Here is a 25,515-nt window from a genome sequence, read left to right on the forward strand (position 1 = left end):
GAACTCCACTACGTCTTTTTTTCCCCTTTTTTCTCACTCCCTCCTTTATTCCTTCCCTATACGACGCGGTTCGGGCGTCTACCGTGATGTGAGACAACTACCCGCCGCGGTGGCTCAGCGGTTAAGGCAGTGGCTCAGTGGTTAAAGCGTTCGCCTACTGAGCCCGAATACCCCGGTTCGAACCCGACCGCGGCGGCTGCGTTTTTATGGAGGCAAAACGCTAAGGCGCCCGTGTGCTGTGCGATGTCAGTGCACGTTAAAGATACCCAGGTGGTCAAAATTATTCCGGTGCCCTCCACTACGGCACCTATTTCTTCCTTTCTTCTTTCACTCCCTCCCTTGTCCCTTCCCTTACGGCGTGGTTCAGGTGTCCAAGGATATATGAGACAGATACTGCGCCATTTCCTTTCCCCCCAAACCAATTATTATTATTTTCCCAGAGGTGACACGGTCGCGCAGTTCGCGACGAAACTAAGAGACAGGCCATAAGCTTGAGTCAACGTGCGATAGTCCCCAGGGTTTCTTTGAGATGTCGCTGTCCAGCTTCCAGGAGGAGCTCGATTGTGAGCGCACATGATTTCTCACTGTGGCTGGCTCAGTGACATGCCTGCGACACGCGCACAAGAAATGGCAGCAGACGCTTAAGGCCTCAAGTTTGATAATGCCATTATTTTCCATGTTTGTGTTACACTTCCACATGACGACAACGCTAGCAAGGCAGTAAAAAAGTTCACACTAATTAAACAGTGCTAATGAGCCCAATATACCGGAAATCTTGTTAAAACGTAATATAAAATTATTTTCAAGAAAACAGCGCTGTTCTTGATTGACAAGTTGAAAAAGTAGCCATAAACTCGCGTGTAAGCACACTTAAGCCGAGAACACAGCTCTTCGCATCGAAAACGCAGTAGGCATTTTTTTTTAAATTGCTGCTCGCAGTAGCTGGCCAATTAATTTAAATATTAGGGCCACACCTCACTCCACGCGTACCCTACCCCGATGACGTCAGTGGGAAGTCGGGGCGAGCTTGAAGGCTGGCTCTTTTGCCCACTGACGTCATCGGGGTAGGTTACGCGTGGAGTGAGGTGTGGCCCTAATTTTTGGCGAGCTACTGCCAGCAGCAATTATAGAAAAAAATTTCTAAATTATAGGGTCCTCGCAGAGCTTTCAAATTTGACTCGAAAACCCACAAGGACCACCTCTACAGATCTGTTGCACTAGAATATGTTCACCGAAATCATTCCAGCATAGAGTTTCTTACAGTTAACTAGAGGGAAAGCTGGCGCCCCGCCTGTGGGAGTTTGCATGGAGCCTCCTCGAGACCACCATGGGCGCTATAAGCATCATGGGGCGGAGAGCTACCGGCTGCAGAACCACAACTTTTGGACAAAAAATAATGAAGAAACAAACGTTGTTCGATGATCAAGAATGTCCTACCATTCAATATCCTGTCTATAAATCGCAACAAACGAGCATAAAATCGTATAAATGCAAATTTCGCTCAAAATAACCGATGGTTTGCTCTCCTGTTGGCCAAGTATTGCAGACCACAAAGCCAATATTTCGTGCTTAACAGGCGCATTTTTAAAAAGAAATATGTTTTTGAAAAAAAAATATCACTTCAACATTTTAACAGGTTTTTATACAGCATTTCGGAAAACAAAAAACCTGCTGTTGCGTTTTCGCTACTATGGCTTTTGCGCACTACTTTTACGCCAAAGTCGTCTGCGTCGTGGATAGAACGGGACATCTTAGTAACGCTACTCTCTGTTCCTGAAAAAACCCGACTGTCTTGCACCAAGTAGCTCATCGCCCCATGATGCTTTGAGCGCCCATGGTGGCGCAGGTGCAGCGCCGCCAGCTTTCCCTCTAGTTACTAGCAACTATGCAGGGACCGTATAAGGCGCGATGTGCGCAGTTTAAGTTATTTCGATACTGCGTCTTTCCCTTCTTCAGTAGAATTAACGCAAGTGAAACTTCGGTGTTAGACTGGGATGGAAACTTTCAAAGCATTTCTGGGAGGTTTGCCTCGAGAAGGGAAGCAGGATCCACGTTTCATGCCAAAAGATAGCCAAGCCAAGTAAGAAGCCTCGTCTTCCCGGCATTCCTGCGCCGCCTGGATGAAGTGTACAGCAGCAGACGGCTTTCTCCCTAGTCGTATAAGAAACTCTATGGCGGAAACTCTTCAAGCGCCGACCAATCGTTTAAAAATGGCGTTTCGACCCCGGCTAAAGGGGGCCTTGTTCACCTCGCTTGGCCACGCGCCTCACGGAAATCCAGGCTTTGACGGAGGTGGACTGGCCTCCGTAAGCCACGAACACACCCGAACAGACGGGCTTTTCCGCCAAACCCCGGATTTCACGAGAAACCCTACGGTCGTACGCTGTCGCCGCATCTTTTGCGCCTGGCAGCGACTGCGGGTAATGGCGGCGCCGCTGCCAGGGCCACGTTCTCCGCATGGCCAGCCCGGCCCGATGGCGGTACGCTACGGTGGCGTTCGCTTCTTCCTCGCATGGAGGATTGTGCGGCGAATTCGCGCGGGATTTTTCGCCTCAAGAATTTCGCAGTGAAACTTCGCCCCGTGGAGGTCGGCGTATACAATTCACTAAAAAGCTCTCCCAGCGGCGGCGTTCCCGCTACCTTGCGGGCATGCTGTTGGTAACCGTTAGCGCACGTTTAGCAGCCGGCGGCTCCGTCTACGGCGACTCCCGAACATTTGCTGCGTTCGACGACACTCGGTTTGACCGCGAAGCCTAATTCCACCTCACGTACGGCTGGATTTTGCCGACGGCTCTCCTCCACTCGGGTGCTTACTTCCTGCGTCTGTAGCAGCTGCACGACGAAGCGGCCACGTGAGGAGCGCTCGTGCTCCGTTGCGGTCGCTCATGGGTCAACGACGGCCATCGCGGTTCAGCTTCCTTCCGCTACAAAAAGAGCGTTGTCTGAGTTCTTGCATCCTCGTTACAGGTTAATGCGAAAGCACTACTAGTCCCAAAACGAGAAACTTAGCTGGCAGCGTGCGTTAGTATGTGCACTCGCAGATGGTATGCGTAAAATCCCAGCAATGGTAACAAAAATAGTCACGTCATCAAGCGGCCGTAGGGGAGCACACAGGAAGCCAAGCACCGCCATTTCAATCATATACATGTTCGTTTGTCTATATAGCCCCCACTGGCTGACCTCAATGTGGCGCCAGTTTTCCCGACTACATTCGTACCAAAATTGTGAGCAACCGTTTGTCGTACAGTATTCCGGGTGGTGATTTCTCGTTGCATATAGCATACGTCTCTTGGCCAGGCTGGAGGCTCTCGCTCTCTAGTCACAACTGCGCAGCGCCGCGCCTTTCCTCAAAATCCTACTGCTGCGTTTTTATGGAGGAAAAACGCTAAGGCGTCCGTGTGCTGTGCGATGTCAGTGCACGTTAAAGATCCCCAGGTGGTCGAAATTATTCCGGAGCCCTCCACTACGGCACCTCTTCCTTTCTGCTTTCACTCCCTCCTTTATCCCTTCCCTTACGGCGCGGTTCAGGTGTCCAACGATATATGAGACAGATACTGCGCCATTTCCTTTCCCCCAAAAAACCAATTATTATTATTATTATTATTATTATTATCAGTTTTCTCTTTCCTCTTTCCGTCCCTCCTTTATCCCATTCACGGCGCAGTTCGGTTGTCCACCGAGATATGTGAGACGGTTACTGTGGCATTTCCTTTCCTCAAAAACCAAACCAAACGAAACAACCCCGTTGAAAAATGCATATAAGTTTGAATGGGTCAGCAAATAGGGTTAGGCAAATTTGGTTTGGCTTTATAGGATGGACGTCCCAAAGCGGCTCAGTCTTGGAGGGACGCCGTAGTGGAGGGCTCTGGATAATTTCGACTACCTGGGGTTCTTAACGAGCACTAACAATGCACAGTACACCGACCTTTCACATTTTTCCTCCATCGAAGTGCTACCGTAGCGGGTGGGTTCGAACCCACGACTTGCGTGCACTGCGTGATGTTAAGTGCACGGTAATTAACCACGGGTAATCGAAGTTATACGGAGCCCTCCCTTAAGGAGTCACTCAAAGGCTGAATCGCTTTAGAAGCTTCATCCTATAATGTTAAACGAAATGTGCCATAATCCTATTTGTCGACCTATTCAAACCTGTACACATTTTTCAATAGGGAAGTGAGCCGACGGCGTTCATAGAGTTCATTGCAGTTGACAACTTTGCAAAGGCCGTTCATTTTCACGAAAGGAAAGGCGCACAACCGGCTCCGCGGGTCAGTGGAGACCTCAATCTCGCTTTCATGTACAGGGTCGTCCACTCTTGGTTGGAATGTCGCTCCGTGCTGCCGGCGCTCCACGGGGCGCCTCTCGCGGGCGCCGGAGAGACTATTGCGCAGGAGCAGTGAGAGCTGTAGGCGGGGCTTCACGCGTCGTCTGCTACAGTGCGCTCTGTATTGCGGCGAAGTGGGCTTCAATTTTGAACTGCGTCCGCATAACGCCCATCGGAGAAACATGAGAAACAGAACACTGCCGAGAAGCCTATCAGCCGCTTCTATCCCGTTGCAGCAACAGTAGCAAAGCTTTAACTATTGCGTGGCGCGCACTTTCTCCTGAGTGTCATTATTTGTAGGTTTCAAATTAACCGTGCAAGCAGAACACATTGGTATTGTTTCTCCAACAAAATAAAAGCAGCTGATAGGCTTCTTAGCAGTCTTTTGTTTAGTCAAAAACATTTCTTCGATCGGCGGTATGCGGACGCAGTGCAAAATTGAAGCCCACTTCACCGCAATACCGAGCGCACTGTAGCAGACGACGCATGAAGGCCCGCCTGCAGCTCTCACTGCGCCTGCGCAATAGTTTCTACGGCGCCCACCAGAGGCGCCCCGTGGAGCGCCGGCAGCACGGAACGGTGGACGACCCTGTACGTGGCGTTGGTGTCCAACTGCAAAAGCCAGCTTTGATTGCGCTCCGCAACCCGCCGCGGTGGCTCAGTGGTTAGGGCGCTCGACTACTGATCCGGAGTTCCCGGGTTCGAACCCGACCGCGGCGGCTGCGTTTTTATGGAGGAAAAACGCTAAGGCGCCCGTGTGCTGTGCGATGTTAGTGCACGTTAAAGATCCCCAGGTGGTCGAAATTATTCCGGAGCCCTCCACTACGGCACCTCTTTCTTTCCTCTTTCACTCCCTCCCTTATCCAACGATATATGAGACAGATACTGCGCCATTTCCTTTAACCAAAAAAACCAATTATTATTATTGCGCTCCGCAGACTGGGTAGGTAGCGCGCCCTCCCTCCCTGCCACCCTGGGAGGTGGCGTGCAGTTAATGGTTGATCGCGAGAGATTGACCACCAAATGAACGCTGCGGCCTAGCTATTACTGCAGTGCATTATGTCAGCGACAACGCTGTCAGCGCTAATGAATTCCGGCCACATCTCTCTCACCACCGCCACATGTTTCAAAGCACGAATGAGGCGTTCGCATATCCACGTAGCCAGTTATGCGCCCCTCCTTTGATCAAATCCATCGCCATCTAGAACATTGCCAACGCCGGCGCCATTGAGCACAGTGAACGCCGACATCTTTCGTTTTGTGTATCCTGGATTAGCTGGGCTAATCCGCATAACTTTTTTCACCAATCGCGTAGACATTCTCTCGCACACGCGGCTGACATCGGTGGTCATCCATTTGCAGCCGATTAATAAACGGATGAGTGTTCATGTAATCACAAGGACAAAAAGCAAGCGCTGCACAGCTCCCGACCTGAAGCTCAATAGAGGATGAACTGAGTAGCAATCTGGACTAGTAGTAGGAATCCGTCCTGCGGTGCAGGCATGTTAGTAGTCGTCACATGTACCGCGAGTTGGTACAGTTTCTTAAGAACAACCGGCGCTAAAAACGAGGGACAAAGGAAGGAGGTGACCGCGCCGTCTGTCGACTCCTTCCTTTGTTCCTCGCTTCTTAAGAGACATGCACGGCGCGGCTACTCTCGTTCTCGAAGGCGCCGACAAACAGAACTGAACACGAGGAGAGACGAAGTCCTAGGCGCCTTTAGCGAAGAAAAACCCAACAGCCGTGCGAGGCCCCGAAGGCGGCAGCTTACCTTCTGACGGGAGTCTTCAGGCGGCCGCAGGTTGGAAAAGTAGAGCGGCGACAGGGGTCCGGCAGAGAGCTCTGAAAGTGAAGGAAGAAGTGGGTTCAGGAAATGCACCGGCGGCCTTCACCTCTCGGCGCATCGCCAAACGTGACAAGGCGACCATCCGCGTTCGTACCGCGCGTACCGGGCTGCTCGACGTCGAGCCGAGGTTCTTCACTGAGCCGAGGTTCTTCACTACGTCGCTTCGTGCGCCGCGTTGCAGGCGGGCCGCGCGACGAACCTGCCCGATCCATGCCCCTAGACGCCCGTCCTGCCTAGGCCTAGCGTGTGGACACGCCGGCACCGCAGCCCGAACGTTTCGAGCACCACGCCAAGCAGCGCGCTGCAGCTAGCACGCGCTAGTGGCACGCGCCACGAAGACAGTTGCGCGCGAGATCGAACACAGTCAGACGCCGGGTGCGCGATTCGGCGCCGCTCAGACGCTCGGCCATCCGAGAAGGGCCACGCGGCTGGGTGGATAGCGTTGCAGCAAGACGCCCCCCCCCCCCCCCCCACCCCCCCCCCCTCCCCCCAAGCTGTGACAGCTGGGCGCACCTCCGTTGCATTAGCCACTACTACGGCTGTCTAGAGCGCTCGAACGCTGCCCCGTCGCAGAAAAGAAGTGAACTTTTTATCGGTTCTAAAGACAATGCTTGCGCGCGCACACATACAATTTGCTCTGTACCATTTATAGAGCAGTCAAGATTTAACTTTGCTTCGCAACATACCGCTCACCAAGCATAGGGCTGCGGCGGCACAGGAGAAGACAGCAGTGGCTGTGTGTACAGTACAGCGCACGGCAACAAACGCAAAATTGGCCGGGAGGATTCTACAAGTGAGGATTCGCTCGCGTGAACTGCTATACGATGCTGCCAACGACGAGATTAGTCGCCGCAGACGCATTTGAGGAAGCCTCGCAGCTTTCACGCCGCTTAGAACCACTTGCGAGATGGACTGCAGGTTTCCGGCGGCTGTTGGCACACTCGGAACAAAGGCATAGACCCGGAATGTGACGATTATCCGCGCGATGGAGAACCCCATTGCTGCCTTTTTCCTTCCTTGTTCCATCCTGATCCATGGGAAGAACTCGTGATCGACGCACGCATGTTCGACTGTCATGTTGGCTGCTTTCGTCGCGATGGCCTCTACCGTTGCTTCAAGTGCACTGGCGAATGCGTAACGCTTTCAACGGTCAACCCCAGGTGAGCACTTTGAGCGCGTTATGTGAATACGAAACTTCCACGGCGTACTATTTGAACCATAGAGTTTCTTACTATTAACTAGAGGGAAAGCTGGCGGCGCTGCACCTCAGCCACCATGGACGCTCAAAGTATCATGGGGCGATGAGCTACTTGGTACGGGACAGTCGGGTGTTTTTTTTTCAGGAACACAGAGGGCGTTACTGAGATGTGCCATTCCGTCCACGGCGGCGCTACAGTGAATATTCTAGGTCACGTACTGCGAAAACCTTTTAAATTATTGAAGTTACGACATTTTTTTCAAAAACATTTCTTTTTAAAAGTGCGCCTGTTAAGCACGAAATGTTGGCCTATGTGACCTGCTATGCCTGGCCAATTGGAGAACAAGCCATCGCTTATTTTGAGCAAACTTTGCATTTACACGCTTTTATGCTCGTTTGTTGCGATTTATAGACAGGATATTGAATGATAGGACATTCTTGATTATCAAAAAACGTTTGTTTCTTCATTATTTTTTGTCCAAAAGTTGTGGTTCTGCAGCCGGTAGCTCTCCGCCCCATGATGCTTAGAGCGCCCATGGTGGTCTCGAGGAGGCTCCATGCAAACTCCCACAGGCGGGCCGCCAGCTTTCCCTCTAGTTAATAGTAAGAAGCGCTACGATTTGTACTGGCAACCGTTTACACCCGGGAGACACAAGTCGAGGGCGCGGATACAGAAAACGGTTTGCACCGTGGACAAGTAAAGCGAGACTGATAGATAAAAAGACGCCGTGTGCGCTTCTCTCAGACTCAGTGTCGTCCCATCGTCGGCTGCCTCCGCTGTGAACCTGGCTCTGCGGCCAAGGCTAAGCGGGAAAGGGACGGGCCTTTGTCGCTGTGTTGTGTCACTGCGCAAAGCCCAGCAAACGAGGAGAGGGATCGACCGCAGTCTTTTTTACGACAGCTGCGCAGTTAACGAAGAACAGGAACCCGCAAAAATGAAGTGCCAACTAGCGCAATCCTTTCAACACTTTGGCCAGTTACTGCACAAAATCATGATTCGCCCCCACCCGCAGCGCCTTGACTGGCCTTCTTTTCAGCCGCCGCCTGCTGAGAAGTCCTCGGTCGGTCTTCGGCGATGGCAGGGCCCGCGAAGCACATCACGGCAAACCTTTAACGCGATAGCGTTACGGAGTTCCGTGTCGCAGAAAATCCGGTGTCGGCGTTGTACCGTGAGCATCTCCAGATTAGAAATCTTGCGGAGGTATGGGGATTCGAGCCCAGGTCTCGCAGATTGCGAGGCGAGCACGCGAAGCACAAGCTACGAAAACTCGTTCGTTCGGACTGTATAAAACGTGGACATAGCGAATGCGTTGTGTGATCTTTGACCGAGAGTGTAGCATGCGAATTTTGAAACGGGACCAGATACCAATCGCGTCCTACTCTGTAAAGCATTTCAATTTACAAATAATTTTAAAAATCGCTGCCCGCAGTAGCTCGCAGCTGATTACGGCGACACCTCACCGCGCAACCCCTCACTCGACGACGTCAGCAGGCAGTCTGGGCGAGCCTTCTGTTCCCAGGTGGCGAGGGCGGGATGGGGCTAGATAGATGGGGCGCGGAGGAGTGCTGTCCCCCCCCCCGACCTTTCTTTATTTCTTTTAATCGCCGAAATGCTTGGTGTTAATGAAGCGAGCTGAAAAAAATATGGGGTGCGGTCACGACCGAATGAATACCGATCGCTCGCGCGTTTTTTCCCGACCTCAGTGCAGAGCATTACACGGTCCCTTTAAGTGCAGGCTAACTGGATCCAATAAAGTAGAGCTCATGGCTACTGACCGTATCCCGCTTCTTCACCCCGTGAGCTAACCATGGCGCCGTCAGCTGAAAGTATTTATGAATCCTCTTGCTTTTACGTGGCACCACCCCTCATCGATGTGTAGCAAGTTAATAATAATAATAATTGGTTTTTAGGGAAAGGAAATGGCGCAGTATCTGTCTCATATATTGTTGGACATCTCAACTGCGCCGTAAGGGAAGGGATAAGGGAGGGAGTGAAAGAATAAAGGAAGAAAGAGGTGCCGTAGTGGAGGGCTCCGGAATAATTTCGACCACCTGGGGATCTTTAACATGCACTGACATCGCACAGCACACGGGCGCCTTAGCGTTTTGCCTCCATAAAAACGAAAGGCGCCCGTGTGCTGTGCGATGTCAGTGCACGTTTCCAGTAGCAGTATTCTCGCTAATGAAGACCTCATTTGACAATTACATACATAGTTTTTCACTTTTGAGTTCACAGTTATTTCAACTAATTGAAGTGCACAGCTGGTACCATACTTTTGGAACTTTTCCTGTTCTTGTCCTACGTGTCCCGTGTGTGTGTGTGTGTTTTTTTTTGTGCTGTTACTTCGATAGGCGCAGTGCCTGCCGTCCGAAGCCACCAGACCTACTGCTGCTGCAGGACACACCGCCAAGAACAACTTCACGGGTGTCCAGGTCCTCATTCGCGAGCTCACTTGGAAACGTGGGACAGCCGCTTATTACTTACAAGTCGCCCAAACGTGTCGCTACAAAGGAAGAAAGAAAACAGCACGCTTATATACACAGCAGCATGGGAGCCACAGTCTGAGAGGAGTGCAGACACCTAATTTCGGTGGCGTCTTTTCTCCCCCACAATGATGCGGAAGGCACTACTACGCACGAATCACCACGTGATACTCGTTTACGACCACTGAATAATTTATAATCAAATCTTTTCTGTCATGCTGTTTTGGTTTCAACACCTGAACGATGGCTGTGACGTCCGAGTGTGCTTTTGTGTCACGTGAGGCATGAAAAAACGAACGTATATAATGTGGAAGCAGCGATTATATTGCAGCTTTTTCATGTCTCACGTGATCGTTGACGTCACAGTCCTCACTCGGCTGGTGAAACCGAAACAGCAAGAGAAAGAAATGCGATTATAAATTATTCAATGGAGAATACCAGTTGGTAATCCATGTATAACGATGCCTTACGCATCATTACAAACAAGAAAACACGCAAACAAAAGTTAGGCGTTTATACTCCTTGAACCGCAGCACTGCAGTCGGTAGCACTGCGGGAACAGCCACCGCTGTCACACGTTCTTGGACCACAATTAACCTCTGCTGCCTTGGCTCTAAGCGTTGTTCAGCCTAAAATAAACACCAAACAAAAACCTATGAGGCCGCACGAGGAGCTAAGTAAGCAAATTTGTTAGAGCCAAGTTTCGCGGCGTCTAAGCAGCTGGGCGAACGCAGCTACTGATTGGCGGAGCCCATCAAGCCAATGGGAGTGGCAGCAGATCGGTGGTTGGGGGCAGCACAAATCCTGATCGATCACTGCACATAGCGCAACTCTCGACGCCACATCCTCACCAACAGCGGGGTGAGACACGGGTGCCCGGGGAACATTGCGCCGGTCGGGCATCAACAGCAGCGCTGGGGCTAGCACGACCCCGCGCGTTAAAATCACGAGCTATCGATGCGAGGCGGCGTCAGGACGACACCGCACTGCTTGCGTTTACTAACACTGGAAGAGGTTTCGCGCCTTTCTTACGGGCGGACGGCACAGCCAGCTACCGAGGGCGGGCTCACACGGGATGCGTCACACGCGATCGATCGCAGAGCCATCTGCGTACAGCGAGAGGATCCAGGCTGACGTCAGCCAAGGCCATGCGTTGCCGCCGGTATGCTTAGCGGCCGCCTCACGAGGGAGCGCAGGTTGGCGGCCGCGCAGGAAGGCGCAACTACGGCAAGCATGCGCTCGGCTAGGGCCAGGCGTGGTCCTGCGGCGGCAGCGACAGAGAGGCGCACGGCCCCCGGGCCGTCTACCGGACCGAAGCAGCGAGGCTCACCTCAGAGAGGACGCAGCGCCGATCCTGCCGCAATGGCGGAACCGAGCCTACTGCACGGGGACCGTGGCACGGGCCGCTCGTCGGCTTCTTTCGTGGCTCGAGCGCCCCTGCCACGACATCCTCCTCTTTATTTTACCCCGCGCAGCCAGGACTGTACTGCCCATTCGGGCAAATACCTTCCGAGGCGTTGACACAGCGCGAACAGAGGGACCCGCAGTCGGGGACACCCTAAAGAACTGCATTTCCGATACAAGATGCCAAACCAAAATTGATTTCCGACACAGATACTATCCGATACGCCACTGACACCGTCAGCTGGTAATATGATTTGCGAAGTTATGAAATTTCTCCGTGGTTACTGGAATCTTTGACGTATTTGAAAGGCTTTTAACGGATCCGGCCGCACAAATTTCTCCACTTTCTTGAGCTCCACTATCGGCGTTGTTTTGTTAAAACTTTAGCATTGGAATTAAGCCACGCGGACGTTGAAACGATCACTTCCATAAGCAGGCTAGCAAAACATTTTTTTAAAGCTAATGCTCTTCATGCGAGCCGGTCTCCGAATACTTCACTACATATACGAATAAACCTGAAACTGTTTCTGATGCTCTTCATTTGTTGCTGCAGTATTTACCAGTTGCCCTTGCCTTTCTGTGCTGAAAGGTGCAGGGTCTGTGCACTTAGGAAAGCCGAACAGTTATTTCTCCAGCACTATGTTTAACAGATGTTTGAAGTGGAACATTCTTCGTTAAAGGCTCGATGGAAAAAGAAACAAAGAAAAAAATGGCAAAATGTTTTTATTGGGCAAAGCATACCTTGCTATAGTCTTAGTTTAGACTTTTTTTCTTTTTTTACTCAGCGGTAGTAACAGCATTTCAACAATTAGAAACGATCAGCAGTGAAGCTCGAGGAAAAGGTGAAAGAAGATTTGCTAAATGAAATGCAGATGAAACCACTCGGCAATAGCACGAAACGACGGTAAAGCAAGAATGAAAGGGCGTGGACGAAGAGTAAAAGGAACTAACGGAGGTGTTGGAGAAGATAAAGTGAAAGGTTTGGATCAGTTTTATAGGGTTCAACCTGGGGTTTAACCTCATAACCTGAGTCGCTATTGGGAAGTGAATCGGGTTACGAAGGACACCGCAGCCACTCTAGATAATTTCGAACCCCTGGGGTACGTTCTTTAGTGTGCACTGACATAGCACAGTACATGCGTGCCTCTATAGCACTTCGCCTCGATCTAAATGCGACCGCTGCGGCCGGGATCCAACCCAAATCTTTCGGGTCAGCAGCTGCCGTGCGCGCCCTACAACCACTGATCAGTCATCACGGCGGCGAAAGAAAAGGGAAGCGTGATAAAAAATACAATAAAGCAAGTGCTCATTAAGCAGGAAAAAGAAGGAAATAAATAAAACTTATCGAAGAGACAAACAGATTGGAGACCTGCGTCCGCCGACGCAGATAGGAACATTTCCCTTTCTGTGAGAATGAGAGAGGGCTCGCTGATGCGGCAGAAGTAATTTGAATGGAATGGTTTCAGTTATTTCTTTGGTAAGGCGGCCACTATTCGTGATCACTGAGCAGCTCTCAAACACTGGCAGGCAGCCGAAGTCCCTGCAGTGACACCATTATGGCGTCCGCCACGGTACCTTTGAATCACTATTTCCATCGCTTGAGCACCAGTACAAAGTGGAAACGGGGCAGTTTTTTGCATATATGTATCATGTGAACATAACAGCTGTTATTTTATTAGTGAATATGTCCCATCTGAGAATGTATGTCCAAGCCCGAAATGAATTATAGAATTTATAACTTTAAATTTCAATTTATTTGGCTTGTGGTTACGTTAAAGTTAAACTTAAATTTGAAAAAATTTGCGCTTGCTAAGCTTATAAACAGGCCCCTTGATAACGCTTTCTCTAGTGCATTTCACAGAAACCGTGCAGTCTTATGCAAGGTTAAACCGGCATGAGTTGGTTGCTCACTGTGTAGAAGAGGCCATTAACAAATGGAAGCCGTTTGCACCTAACTTGAGCCTTTGCTATCATATTGTTGGCTGCCAGCTCACGGTCGCCGGCTACTGTACGACTCGTTACTACTGTATGCATTGTTGCACATTTGGGTACTTTGTCAGCTACTACATTATTTCCTTACCACCATGCTGTGTGAGCTTAGAAGAAAAAATTCCCTTACATGCTTCAGACATGCATTATTGTGGCTGCGCTAGGTATGTCTCGACCGCTTGAGTTTACAACGAATATATCATTGTTTCCTTACCTATAGGCAACTATGTAGATTTGTCATAAAATAATTTATTTGTATCATTTGTCAAAAATGTGAATGTTGACGTGTTGTTGTGATTCTCAGCTGCGCCTGCCTCTTCCATTGTTTGCAATATGGTGTGCCAAAAGCATGTGGGCGAAAGTAGTGCAATTTTGGTTCTTGAATGAGCTCAGCAGATGTATTGAAAAAAAAAAAAAACTGACACCTATGCAAGCGTTGCCTATAAAGCATTTTGATTTGGTTGTATGAATGGACGGTAGTTAAAAAGGAAATAATTTTTTTTTTACGGGACGTCTTGGTATTGAAACTTGAAAACTGCTTATTATTTATTCCCACTGCATTCCCACTGCAAGGGCAGTGTCTAGAGCATACCATCCAATGGCACCGTATTCAGTGTTATAATGTTATCCTACAGTGCACGAAGCACACCTACCAGCCACATCCGACGCTTCTCAACCGCAGTCTGTGTCATCACTTTCTAAGATCAGGTTGGAATAGAATCGCCATCTTCTATCATGCCATGGTATAGCTTTAAGGAAAAAAAAAAAACAATCTAAAACCTTGTAATGAAATTTAGAGGGTCTATTATTCACCCTGCACTTGCAATTTACACTGTTTATGAATTATTCTTTGGTAGGGAGTCTAGTCTAATGGTAATCTTCAAAGGAAGTGGGCTTGCTATTCCTGATGCTTGCAGTGCAAACAGTGTTAATGTGACTGAGTGCTGCTTGCGTAAAATTACTGTAATGTGTAAGCAGCAACATAGTGCTGTCTCACGCAAGTATTTTTGCTTACTCTGGTGAGCATCTGTGGCCGCAACAAAATGTTTGTTACCTCGTTTCCTTGAGCAAGAAATTATTTAACTTTATCAAGTACTAGGTGAGCGCACGGAACAAGGCTCATGCAATATGGAAATGAAGTTTTAATTTAGAACTTAAGTGTTGAAATTCTTCACCGCTTTAAAATAGTTTGTTTTGGCGGTGTTATTACCCTAGTCCGAAAGCCATGCAACTTTAGAGCTACGATACTGGCTGCCACTAAAACCTGGGGTTCTATTTGAAGTAGTGTGGTCATTTTTTCTTTCACCAAGACACTCGACAATGACCAAGGTATTAAATTCGTTAATGCACTAATCGCAACAAAAGTGTAGTCATTTACATGCTGCCTATCCAGGTCAATGAAAGGCTAGGCGGCGTAGCCTGCATCATGCCTTCAGGGTTCATAAATCTCCAGAGCCGGAGCTTTTCTTTCATGAGCGGATATCTAAGAGCACTTATTTGTTTTCAGGAATATAAATGCACTACTATCATACAATGACTTAATTTAAAGGAGTACAGACACCTAATTTTAGTTGCATGTTTCCTTCTCTGTAATTATGCTCAAAATATTAGACTACATTGATCACCACGGTGTTTTTTTTGCTTATGGCTGCTAAATAATTAGTAACTAAATTTATTCTCTCATACTGTTTTGGTTTCATCAAACCAAAGGTGGCTGTGAGGGCAAAGGTGACTTTAGGTCATGTGAGGCATGAAAAAAACTGCAATGAATTCAATATAATCGCTGGTTAGTATGTTATCATTTCGGCTCTTGAAGTGGGCTGGCTAAAGCATTGTAGTGAATTAAAACTATACCACAGATTGCTGAGTAATTTTATTAAGTTCACAGGAGAATGGGGGTAGGGAAAAGGAGATCACATTAGGAGGTAAATTCCTGCCTCTTGACCATATTGCAGTGATTTTATTGTGTTGGACTGGATTGTAGTGATTGCATTGCAGTTTTTTCATGCCTCAGGTGGCCTAGACCAACCTTTCATGACACAGCTCTCATTCGGTTGTTGAAACTGAAAGAGCATCAAGAAGAAATTCAATTATAAATAATTTAGTGGTAACACAGGAATACCAGGGAGTGGTCCTTGCATACTAATGTCTAATGCATCATTTCAAAGAAGGAAACACACAAGCAAAATTTTGGTGTTTATAGACCTTTCAGTTAGCTGTATCGATATGCATTCAAGCAGCGGCTTTACTAATTGTGTCAGGAAAGTCATAGAAAATCATTATCATGGCCTTCCGTCTCTGTAAGAGTGGACATTAGTAGGTGTCAATGTTCCTGCAGGTCTTGCTTGTTCACCAGCACACTGTACAGTATGAGGCACCCTTTGTGTAGAGCTGTCAAGCCGTGCCCACCAATTAATAAAAACTAAAATTACACAGTAGCCTTCGAGTTAAGGGATCATTATGACTTGCTTTGTTGGCCTATGCTGCTTTACTTCTGTGCAATCATTTCCTCTAGAATCTAGCAGCTGGACTGAGGGCTCCCCTTGTTTGTAGGGCAATGTGCTGCTCGAGCGTTGTAGACCAGAGTGATGCAGATTGTACATGTTGCTGTCACTCAGGTGGGTAAATTTGATGGGAGCTAGTTTTTGGGGCTGTTTCTTTGTGCTGCTGCTTTACTACAGACGTCAGTTAATTCACTTTGACCCTGTGAGTAAAATGACCTTATAAAACATTTCACAGTGACCTTCAGGCATGCTGCTACACAAGCGAAATCTCCTGGATGCTGAACAGCCTCAAGACTGTTTCAACACAAAAGGTTGCACACCCTGTGCCTGGCACTTGGGACCTTCCTATAAAAGCGGCGACAAGCGACCCCCGTCTTCATTCAGCGATGCGGCAGCAGTGGCGGTGGCGCAGTTCCATGTTCTCTGCCTAAACCTGTCATCGAATTCTTGCAGGTTGGTAATAGACAATTTATTAAGCACTTTTCTTTTTTTTCGCGACCGCCCCTGCTGCTGCTTTTGCTGTTTGGCAGTTTTCTGTTATTGCCTATTGGATGTTGGTTTCTGCTCTTGTTTACCATGAAGGACGCATGCTCCTCTTGCAACGCAAATTTTGCCGATGGTGACACGTTCATGACGTGCATCGACTGCACTTGTAAATTCCACATCGGAAAATGCAGCGGCGTGACCGAACGATCGTTTAGGATGATGAAAGAAACCACTAGGAAAGCGCTGAAATGCCCAGCTTGCAAGCAAGCAAATGTCTTGGAAAGCTTCCAGGCAGAACTAGCGGAAATAAACGGAAAATTGTCTGGCATGCTCGTACTGGAGACCAAATTAGACAAGCTAATGAGCATGCAGGAAACAGTGTTGAGCATCGAGAAGTCAGTACAGCTTCTGTCTGACACTTATGATGACATAAAAGTGAACCTACAACGACAGGACAAAGAAATAGGCGACTTGCGGCGTCGAGTGGAGGCTGTTGAGAGTGGAAACGGTGAAAGTACTGTCCAAACACTAAAACAAGAATTAAATGAACTCGAACAGTATAGCCGCCACCAGAACATTGAAATCCATGGGCTTGAGCTGAGAGAAAATGAAGACATCATGGCTGAAATTAACAAGATTGCCCGAAAATTGGAGCTCCCTGATTTATCCGATAGCAACGTTGAACATGTGCATCGTTTGCCCCCCAGAAAGGACAGAAGGCCTGTGGTGATTGTAAGGTTTTCCAACCGAGCCCTCAGGCGCAAATGGTTTGAAGCACGCAAGTGCGCCCAAGAAAAGTTGACCAACATCAGCTTCTATGAAAACTTGACAGCAATGAACAGGCGATTGCTATGGCTGGCGAAGATAAGGGCAAAGGAAAATGACTACAAATTCGTGTGGACTTCTGAGGGTAAAGTGTTTGTAAGAAAACAAGCAAAAGCAAGTGCTATCAGGATTGCAACCGAAAATGACCTGAGCAAAATTGTTTAGATCAGTGACGACAGGTATTTTGATTTCAAAAAATCAAGATGGCGTACCACACGACAACTTCGTTCAATGACCTGGTGAAAAGTAACAAGTGTTTTCTTGAAAAGGGGCTTTCTTTTTTTCATTTAAATACACAGAGTCTGAGGAACAAACAAGATGACGTCGGTACATACCTCTCACAACTACAGTGTTCCTTTGATTTCTTGGCTTTTTCAGAAACATGGTTCTCAAGTGTCACTGATGTTACGAATTTTTCCGGGTACAGTCACGTTTCAGTTTATTGTGAGCAAAAACGTGGTGGAGGGGTGTCCCTATTTATCCGCGACTGTTTTCACTATGATACCATAGACGACTTTACTTGCATGTGTGACGACTTCGAAACTGTTGCCATCATGTGCAAAAACATTATTATCGTATGCATTTACCGACCGCCCCAGGGCACACTGTCAATTTTTTTAAACTACATTGAATCACTCATGGATTTTGTCAATTCCCGGAAGAGGCATGTAGTCATCATAGGGAACTTTAATATCGATCTTAACTCTAATAACCCTGCTAAAGTTCAACTTCTTGAAATTATGCTTCAAAATGGTTGTGAGAACGTCATTGAACAGCCTACGAGAGTCACATCGAATACAAGTACGCTGATCGACTTATGTTTCACAGATTTTTCTAAGTCTGCTAGTTGCTCCGGTGTACTTTGTTCAGGATTGAGCGATCATCTACCAATTTTTGTAGCATTACCGATCGCCATGCGTACACAGTGCACAAATAATACTATCCGTATCATCAATGACGGCGGTAAAAATACCTTTCATTCACTTGTTGAAAACTTGAACTGGGCGAACGTATATAAGGAACCCGATCCATCTGTATCCTACGATATTTTTATGTCCGAATTACAAATTTGTTACGATGCTGCTTTCCCACTCACAATTGTTCGGCACAAGAAAGCAAGAAAAGAATGGATTACGAATGACCTTTTCAAGCGCATAAAACACAAGGATAAGCTGTTCGAACAGTTTCTGCGGACGCGTGATATTGCAAAGCTGCAAGAATTCAAGCGGTTCAGAAACAAACTTAGCTCTGACTTAAAAAAAGCCAAGTGTAGATTCTATCAACATAAGTTCGAAAAGTGCGCAGATAACCCCCGAAAAACATGGAAACAATTCAATGAACTAAACGCTATGCACGTTTCTGGTATACCATTTGAATTAGTTATAAATGGAGCCACTTATTCGGAGCAAAACTTAGTTAACCTTATCAATGATATTCTAGCTAACGCAGGTGCTGGAAACTTTTCATCTCTTTCATTGCCTCACAGCAGTCTGGAGAGATATATAGGGCAGATGCTGCTTGAAAGTGCATTTTTAACGCCCACTTCTGAGGTTGAGATAAACCTTATCATAAACTCGTTCGATAACCGATCGGCAGCTGGCCACGACGACATTAAAGCCGCACCTATAAAAGAAATTGCCCACTTAATCTCAAAACCGCTCGCTTACATCTGCAACCGCATACTTGCTTCGGGAATCTTTCCTGCGAAAATGAAGATAGCTCATGTCGTCGTCATTCACAAGGGAGGAACATACAGTGACCTGAACAACTATAGGCCGATTTCAGTTTTGCCTCTTTTTTCGAAAGTAATTGAACGTGTCATACACAAACGCCTCGACAACTTTTTTGTTGCAAAAAACATCATATCAACAAAGCAGTACGGGTTCCAGAAAGGAAGATCAACTGAAATGGCCCTCGTACAAATAAAAAATAAAATAATTAAAAATATTGAGGATAAGCTCTACACCGTTGGAATATTTCTAGATTTTCGCAAGGCCTTCGATTCCATCAAACATCATATTTTGCTAAGAAAACTGGAAATATGTGGAATTAGGGGCATAGCACTTCAACTCATGCGCAGTTACCTTGAGTCGCGTTTTCAGTTCGTATGCCTACATGGCTATAAATCAAACCCAAAGACTGTAAAATATGGTGTACCGCGAGGATCTATATTAGGCCCTTTGCTCTTCTTGATCTATATAAACGATATAGTTAACATTCCTCAAACTGATGATATAGTATTATATGCAGACGATACGAATGTATTCTTCTCTGGAACAAATCTTAAAGAACTTGAAAACACTGCTAACACGTGGCTATTAAATCTTAGTGTATGGCTAAACTTAAATAGTCTTGAACTCAACGAGAAAAAAACTAAATTTATGCTTTTTTGTGCAAAAAACAAGCCAATTGATTACGATTTTAAGCTTCGTTACGGCTCTTGCTACCTTGAGCGTGTCAGCTCCCATTCTTTTCTAGGAGTTAAATTCCATCACAGCCTAGGCTGGAGCGACCACATAGACCACACCCATGTCAAGATAGCGAGAGCTATTGGTATGCTTTCCCGGCTTCGAGATCTTATACCTTGCTCGCTGAAAAGACAGTTGTATTTCTCTCTTATCCATTCTCGCATCAGTTATTGTCTTCTTATCTGGGGTACTTGTAACAAAACTGACTTAGAAAAAATATCAGCCCTGCAGTCGCGTGCAGCTCGGTTTCTTTTACCTGCAGGAAACAACACAAATAGTTGCTCGGCAAATACACAGTCTCGAATGATCCCTGTGAAAACCATGTATGAACTCAAAACATGTGTGTTTATTTATAACGAAATAAAAACAAATTACATTAATTTTTTTAACACGTACCTAAATAGATCTACCGGTTACAGCCTGCGTCAGACTTCTGTTGTGGTAAATAGGCCTCGTACTAACTACGGAACACAATCAATTGAGCACCAAATCATGTTGATGTGTAATTCTCATCCGTTTGTAATAGATGCAGCTAAAAATAGTTCCACGCCCAGGGGTTTTAAACGCATCTGTTCGTCTTTCTTTTTGTTTAACGTTGTGTCCTAGACGACCAAATGCTTACTTCTGGTTCTGTTTGATGTAATATTATGTCGGTTCGAACAACCCTAATGTATTGCATTTCTGTACCATTTTTGTATATGATTTAGTGTGTATTATTATTTTATTATCTGTATATATTTACAAGAACTGTTTATGATGCGTCTGTTGTGTAAGTGATGGCAAGGACAGTCTTTTTTTGTTGTGTAATGCAATACCGCTCCTGCTGCTGTACCCAAGCGAGGACAAGACCCAGTCAGGAGGTTTAGCACCTCCTTTTGTCTTGCCTCGTGGGCAATACCTGTATGTTGCCCAAAGGAGAAATAAACAAAAAAAAAAGGTAGAAGTGACAAAATGTGCGCTCTGAAGCAGTGTTCATACGATGAGACTGGTCCTTCTGCTGAGTGGCAGCAGGTTATCAAATTTTGAGTTGGACAGTAAAGACCTACCTTCACACTACTCTGTATCAACAGGCACCAAAATTAATATTTCATGTTACTAGTGCAGGAAAATTATGGGGTATGGACGTAATGATGCCTGACAAGCTCTAGAGCAAGCCAGAACTATTAAGTGTTGCAGTCTTCAGCATGCATGTGTCTTTTTAAAGGCAACTTTGGACTCTGGACAAGAGGCGCAACAGTGACGGCCTGCTGTTAAATTTAGTGTTGTATTTTAGTGCACTCTTTTCAGAGCTACCTGTTTGTGTGGTAATGTCTGCTGTTGGCTTTGTATTAGTCTACTTTGAAAGTAAGCTGCCTCTCTGTATTGCATTTATAAATTCCATTGGTAGTGATCCTCACTAGTGTGCTTCATGATTGACAACTTAAATACACTTCTGCTCTGGGCTGACAGAGATGCTTTCCAGTAAATTTAGCCCAATTTAGGAGCTCCTGTGTGGCAAAACTTTGTTAGGGGAGCTTTAGCCTTGTTTTATTTTTCACATGGCCATCCAGACTGCTTAGTCTAGTGTCACTCACTCAACAAGCTAATGTTTGACACAATATTCATACTGTTTGCAGATATATATAACCAATTTTTGTAGTTATTCTATTGAGCTAAGATGCTCATTAGGCTGTGTTCATAGAGAAAAGTAACATTTTGTATTTTGGCTGGCTTTAGTTGTGATATTTTGATCAGGACAATCTTTCCATGATACTTAAGGCTGCGATTTGGGCGAGTTGGTAATGATCCACTCTTAAAGAGTGCGGAAAGATAGGACACATGAAAGAATTTCCATGATACTAAGGCACCGAATTGGGTGAATTGGTAATGATTCATTGTTAAAGAGTGCAGAAAGATAGGACACGTGAAAGAAAGACACGCAACACAGGCGCTGCCTTGCAATTGATTTTTGTTTGCAGAAACTGTCCTTATAAAGTTTCATTTCCAGAAAAGCACAGCAAACATCAAATGTACAAAGAAAAAAAAAAACAAGTGATACTACTCATCATACACGACAGTCAAAAAACACAGCACATCGCCGTGGTGCAACAGCATGTGAAATTTACCTTCATCTAACTTTCTAGCTTTTCTAACTACCATCATCTAACATTGTAACTTCATGTGTGGTTGTACCACAGCGATGTATTTTTTTTTTCCCCTGTCTTGTATGATGGGTAGTATTTTTTTTTGCTTTTACATTTGGTGTTGTTTTTTCTTTAAACGAAAACTTATAAGGACAGTTTCTCTGAATAAAAATCAGTTGCGAGTCAGTGCCTGTGTGGTGTTTCTTTCTTTCGCATGTCCCATCTTCCTGCGCTGTTCAACAATTAATCTTCCTTTATTGTGGGAGCGTCCTCTCTACATGATATTTCCCCCCAAAAAGGTCTTGTTCTATACGTATAATTTTTTCTGATATTTTCTTAAAGAATACATTTTTTAATAAGTGTACTGCTAGGATTGCTGCTTTTACCAGACCATACGTTACCCGAGTATAATTTCTAAAAACTTATTCATTTAATTAATGTTACGTAAATATTTTTGGTAGGCAGGCTACTCGGTTATTCAGAACAGTTAGGGAGGGGGGCAGAGCTATATTATGACAGAGTTAAGCTAACTGTGATCAGAAATTTCTTATGTTCTTAATAGAAAAAGGAACCTTTCCTGGGAATAACCTGTGGTGTACATGTAGAGTTTCAGAATTACTTGAAAATATGAGAATTGATATCTTTGTGCAATCTCTTTTAGGTTTCACTGTGACAATGAGCTTTTTGAGTGTGAAATGGCTGTTAATTTTTTTGTCTGCAGTGTTTTATTGGTGTGCTTGATATCTCGGCACATTCATCACTAGGGCCAAAATAAAGTGAAGAAGCAGACAGCCTCTTTGGCGCACTTTGGCGCACTTTTAATTCAATGTTCATCTTTTTGCTGCAAGGAATAAGTGATTGCTATCCAAGTCTACAGAAAGAAAGCCACTGATATCATGAAAAGTGAAATGATCTTGTATGTTCACATATTTCATATTGTTTTGATTAGGTGGGACAGCTTCTTTGTCAACAGATAAGTGATGGGAATTCTTGAATATGAGTATATCCCCCTTTTTTTCTCTAATTCCTAAAAAATTTGTACGGTTTGTTGCCCACCTGTGTACAAAATTTTTTTTTTTTCAAAACTGGTGCTACAACCACAGTTACTAAAATGAAGGCCAGCATGTGAAGAATGTGGCACAGGTGCTCTTATTAGTCTGAAACAAACACCTGTTTGCCCAAATGCAACACGCCACCGATTAAAGGAACTACATGAAAGCCCTTTCACGACATCTAACAAATCAACGGTGCTATTGCTTACCAGAAGCCTATATTGTGATATTTAATATTCGCTATCCTGCATATGCTTGCAAGCCATTTCGGGGAGGAAAAGGCTGTTTTCCCCATATGCCTCTCGCACGTTTCCCTATTTACCTGCTGCAGCAGCTCTTATGCCTCTGGCCACCGAAGCCAAGGTTGCGAGATCAAATCATGGCTAGTGCAGCCTCATTTTGATGGCGGTAAAATACAGGTAAAATACAAAAGCACTCGTGTACTGTGCAAGTCATTTTGCACGTTAAACAACCACAGGTAGTCTTAGCGAACCTGGAGCCGTCCACTGTTGCATCGCACACAGCCGACAAGCAGAACCACAGTTGGTGCGAACTAATCCAAAGCCCTCCGCTGCACCATCACTCAAAGCCCTCATGCAGTTTCGGGGCTTTAACTTCCATCTGCCATTCATCTTACTTTTTATCGTTAACTCACAGGGGCGACTCCAATGGCCAGATTCTTTTAGAGGCTGGGTATATCCGTACTGCTACTTTTTTTCACAATGGAAAAGGTGCTCAGTAATCTCAGTGAACCAACAAGGGCAGACCTTCGGGAACAAACACATGAAGGAAACAAGGGAGTAATTCCGTACGTTGGCACCACTTCGCTGTTTTTGAAAAAGAAAACGGCTAGTGGACCATACTTAGATCACAATTTTACACTCCACAAGGGCTTGCCTAAGAATGTGTAGACTAGTGAGGGTTACCATCACGCAATCTGTAGGCAAGCAGCACCATTACAGGTTTTTAAAATTTGTTGCGATCTAGATGCTGTTTTGTTACCTTGTCGCATGGCAGGTGCTGGGCAAAGGGCGGCCATTAAAACTAGATTAAAAGATCAGTGATACAGCAAAAGAAAAGGATTAATGGTCACCTTGGCCTGCACTCAGAAGCTGCACAGAGCTGTTGACAAGAAAGTTTTCAGAAGCGTTGGAAATTGAACATGTGGGCACTCCTATGTCACCTTAACTGCTGTTTTCGATTGGCCGAAGAGCATTCCCACCTTGCTACAACAGTGTGCAATATGTGAAGCATCTCTGCAAAGGCCTTTTGGTGGTTTCACTGGCTTTCTCAGTATACATAACATAATTGCTCCCACGATTCTGCTGCAGACAAGATAAAAACTAGTTTGGCACATTCACATGTGCTTGCTCCTTCACCTTGTTTTGACTGGCTTTGGATGCTCATGTATAAAGAAAGTTGAATTCTTACTGTGCAGAGTGAAAAATTGCAACTTGTGCAGAGTACACGAAGTGATGGAGTGAAAGATTATTACCATTATGAGTTCATTACCTGCATAAATCAAAACAGTGCACAACAGTGATGTATTATGGTTACATAGACGTTCGCCCTGCGTGGTTTTTTTTTGCAGCTCTTATGCACTGCGGCAAGTGGCAAAGATTCGCAAGATTCGCTGGCTCAGGGCTCGCTCGATATTGATTGACATTCAATATCGAGCAAGCCATGAGCTAGCTGCAGGCCATTGGACACGGGTGTGTAGCGACTGCTTATTATTCCCCGCAAAGGTCTCGAGTTTATATACAAGATTAAGAAGGATAGGGATCTAAGACAAAAGATGCATTAATACAGTTTGCTGTCAGTTACCGGGGCAATGTCGGCGGATGGTTGGACAGAGGTCTCAAAGTGATTGGTTCTTACTTGGGCTGGCAATGGCAAATGATATCGGGCCACTTAGCAAACAACTAAAATTTGGTCTCGGTTGTGCATAGGCTCCCGCTCGGCCCTACGTCGGGAAGTCGGAAAAACACGTCGGGCCGACGAAGTCAGCCTCTGGGAAGCCGATGTCAATCCCCAACCTCAGCCCAGAGATATGCCAGTTCTATTCTATCTGTAGGGTTATATGCTTTCAAGCTTTGGCATTTCTCAATCTTAATGCAGGCGCATAGGCCTGCACCACCATCAGCTTGTACCTCTTATTAAGCTTAATTATGATGGCTGCCACCCTCTTGTTCATACTATAGAACTCATCTGTGTTGCCAGCTATATCCTGATTGATGAGGAATCCCACACGTAGTTCTCGTCTGTCTGCTAATCCACGACAGCACAGTACGTGCCCATCCCTTAGTACTGCATACGCCTCATCTGTCCTCTTAACCTCACTATAGCACTATGACATCCCATTTAATACCTACTAGGTTCTCAAACAACATTGCTAGTCTACCCTCACTGGATAAGGTTCTAGCATTGAACGCTGCCAGGTTCAATTTCTAATGGTGGCCTGTAAAGAGCCAGAGATTCTTAGCACCCTCCGCTACGTCACAGGTCTGACTGCCGCCATGGTCAGTTGCTCCACAGCCGCTGGGGACAGAGGGCCGAGGGTTAATTGGTTTGTTCAGAGAAGGCTGTGGCCAAGTACTACACCAGGGTGGCCAAATCCTGCTCTGGTGAGGGAGTGCATTGTCAGTTTTAGTCACTGAGATCAGGCCACACCCCAGGCCTAGCATAAGCCACACCGCAGGCCTAGTTATGCAATTCCATCGACACGCCAAGTTTTTTCTTCTTTTTTTTTTTTTTCAAGACCCGACGGAGAATGGCGCGGCACTGGGATTCGAACCCCAGTCCTCTTGCACGC

The 25,515-nt window shown here is 46.3% G+C and overlaps 1 protein-coding gene across 3 annotated transcripts in view; it reads right to left on the bottom strand.

Annotated features, from left to right (window-relative positions):
• LOC144112665 (uncharacterized) overlaps positions 1–25,515 on the bottom strand; it is a 132,416-nt gene that overhangs the window by 36,025 nt on the left and 70,876 nt on the right. Inside the window, exons 1-2 of one of the 3 annotated variants that reach the window (XM_077645479.1) lie at positions 6,274–6,511; positions 6,096–6,166 (exon numbers count right to left, since the gene is read on the bottom strand). In XM_077645479.1, coding sequence (XP_077501605.1) covers positions 6,096–6,166; positions 6,274–6,382 — 180 coding nt within the window. In that variant the 5' untranslated portion in view covers positions 6,383–6,511. Of the gene's footprint in view, positions 1–6,095; positions 6,167–6,264; positions 6,512–25,515 lie in introns of those variants that run through there. The other 2 variants (XM_077645478.1, XM_077645477.1) reach the window with 2 other exon arrangements.

This window comes from Amblyomma americanum, chromosome 1 (genome assembly GCF_052857255.1).
Source record: "Amblyomma americanum isolate KBUSLIRL-KWMA chromosome 1, ASM5285725v1, whole genome shotgun sequence".
In the NCBI taxonomy this organism is placed as follows: Eukaryota; Metazoa; Arthropoda; class Arachnida; order Ixodida; family Ixodidae; genus Amblyomma; species Amblyomma americanum.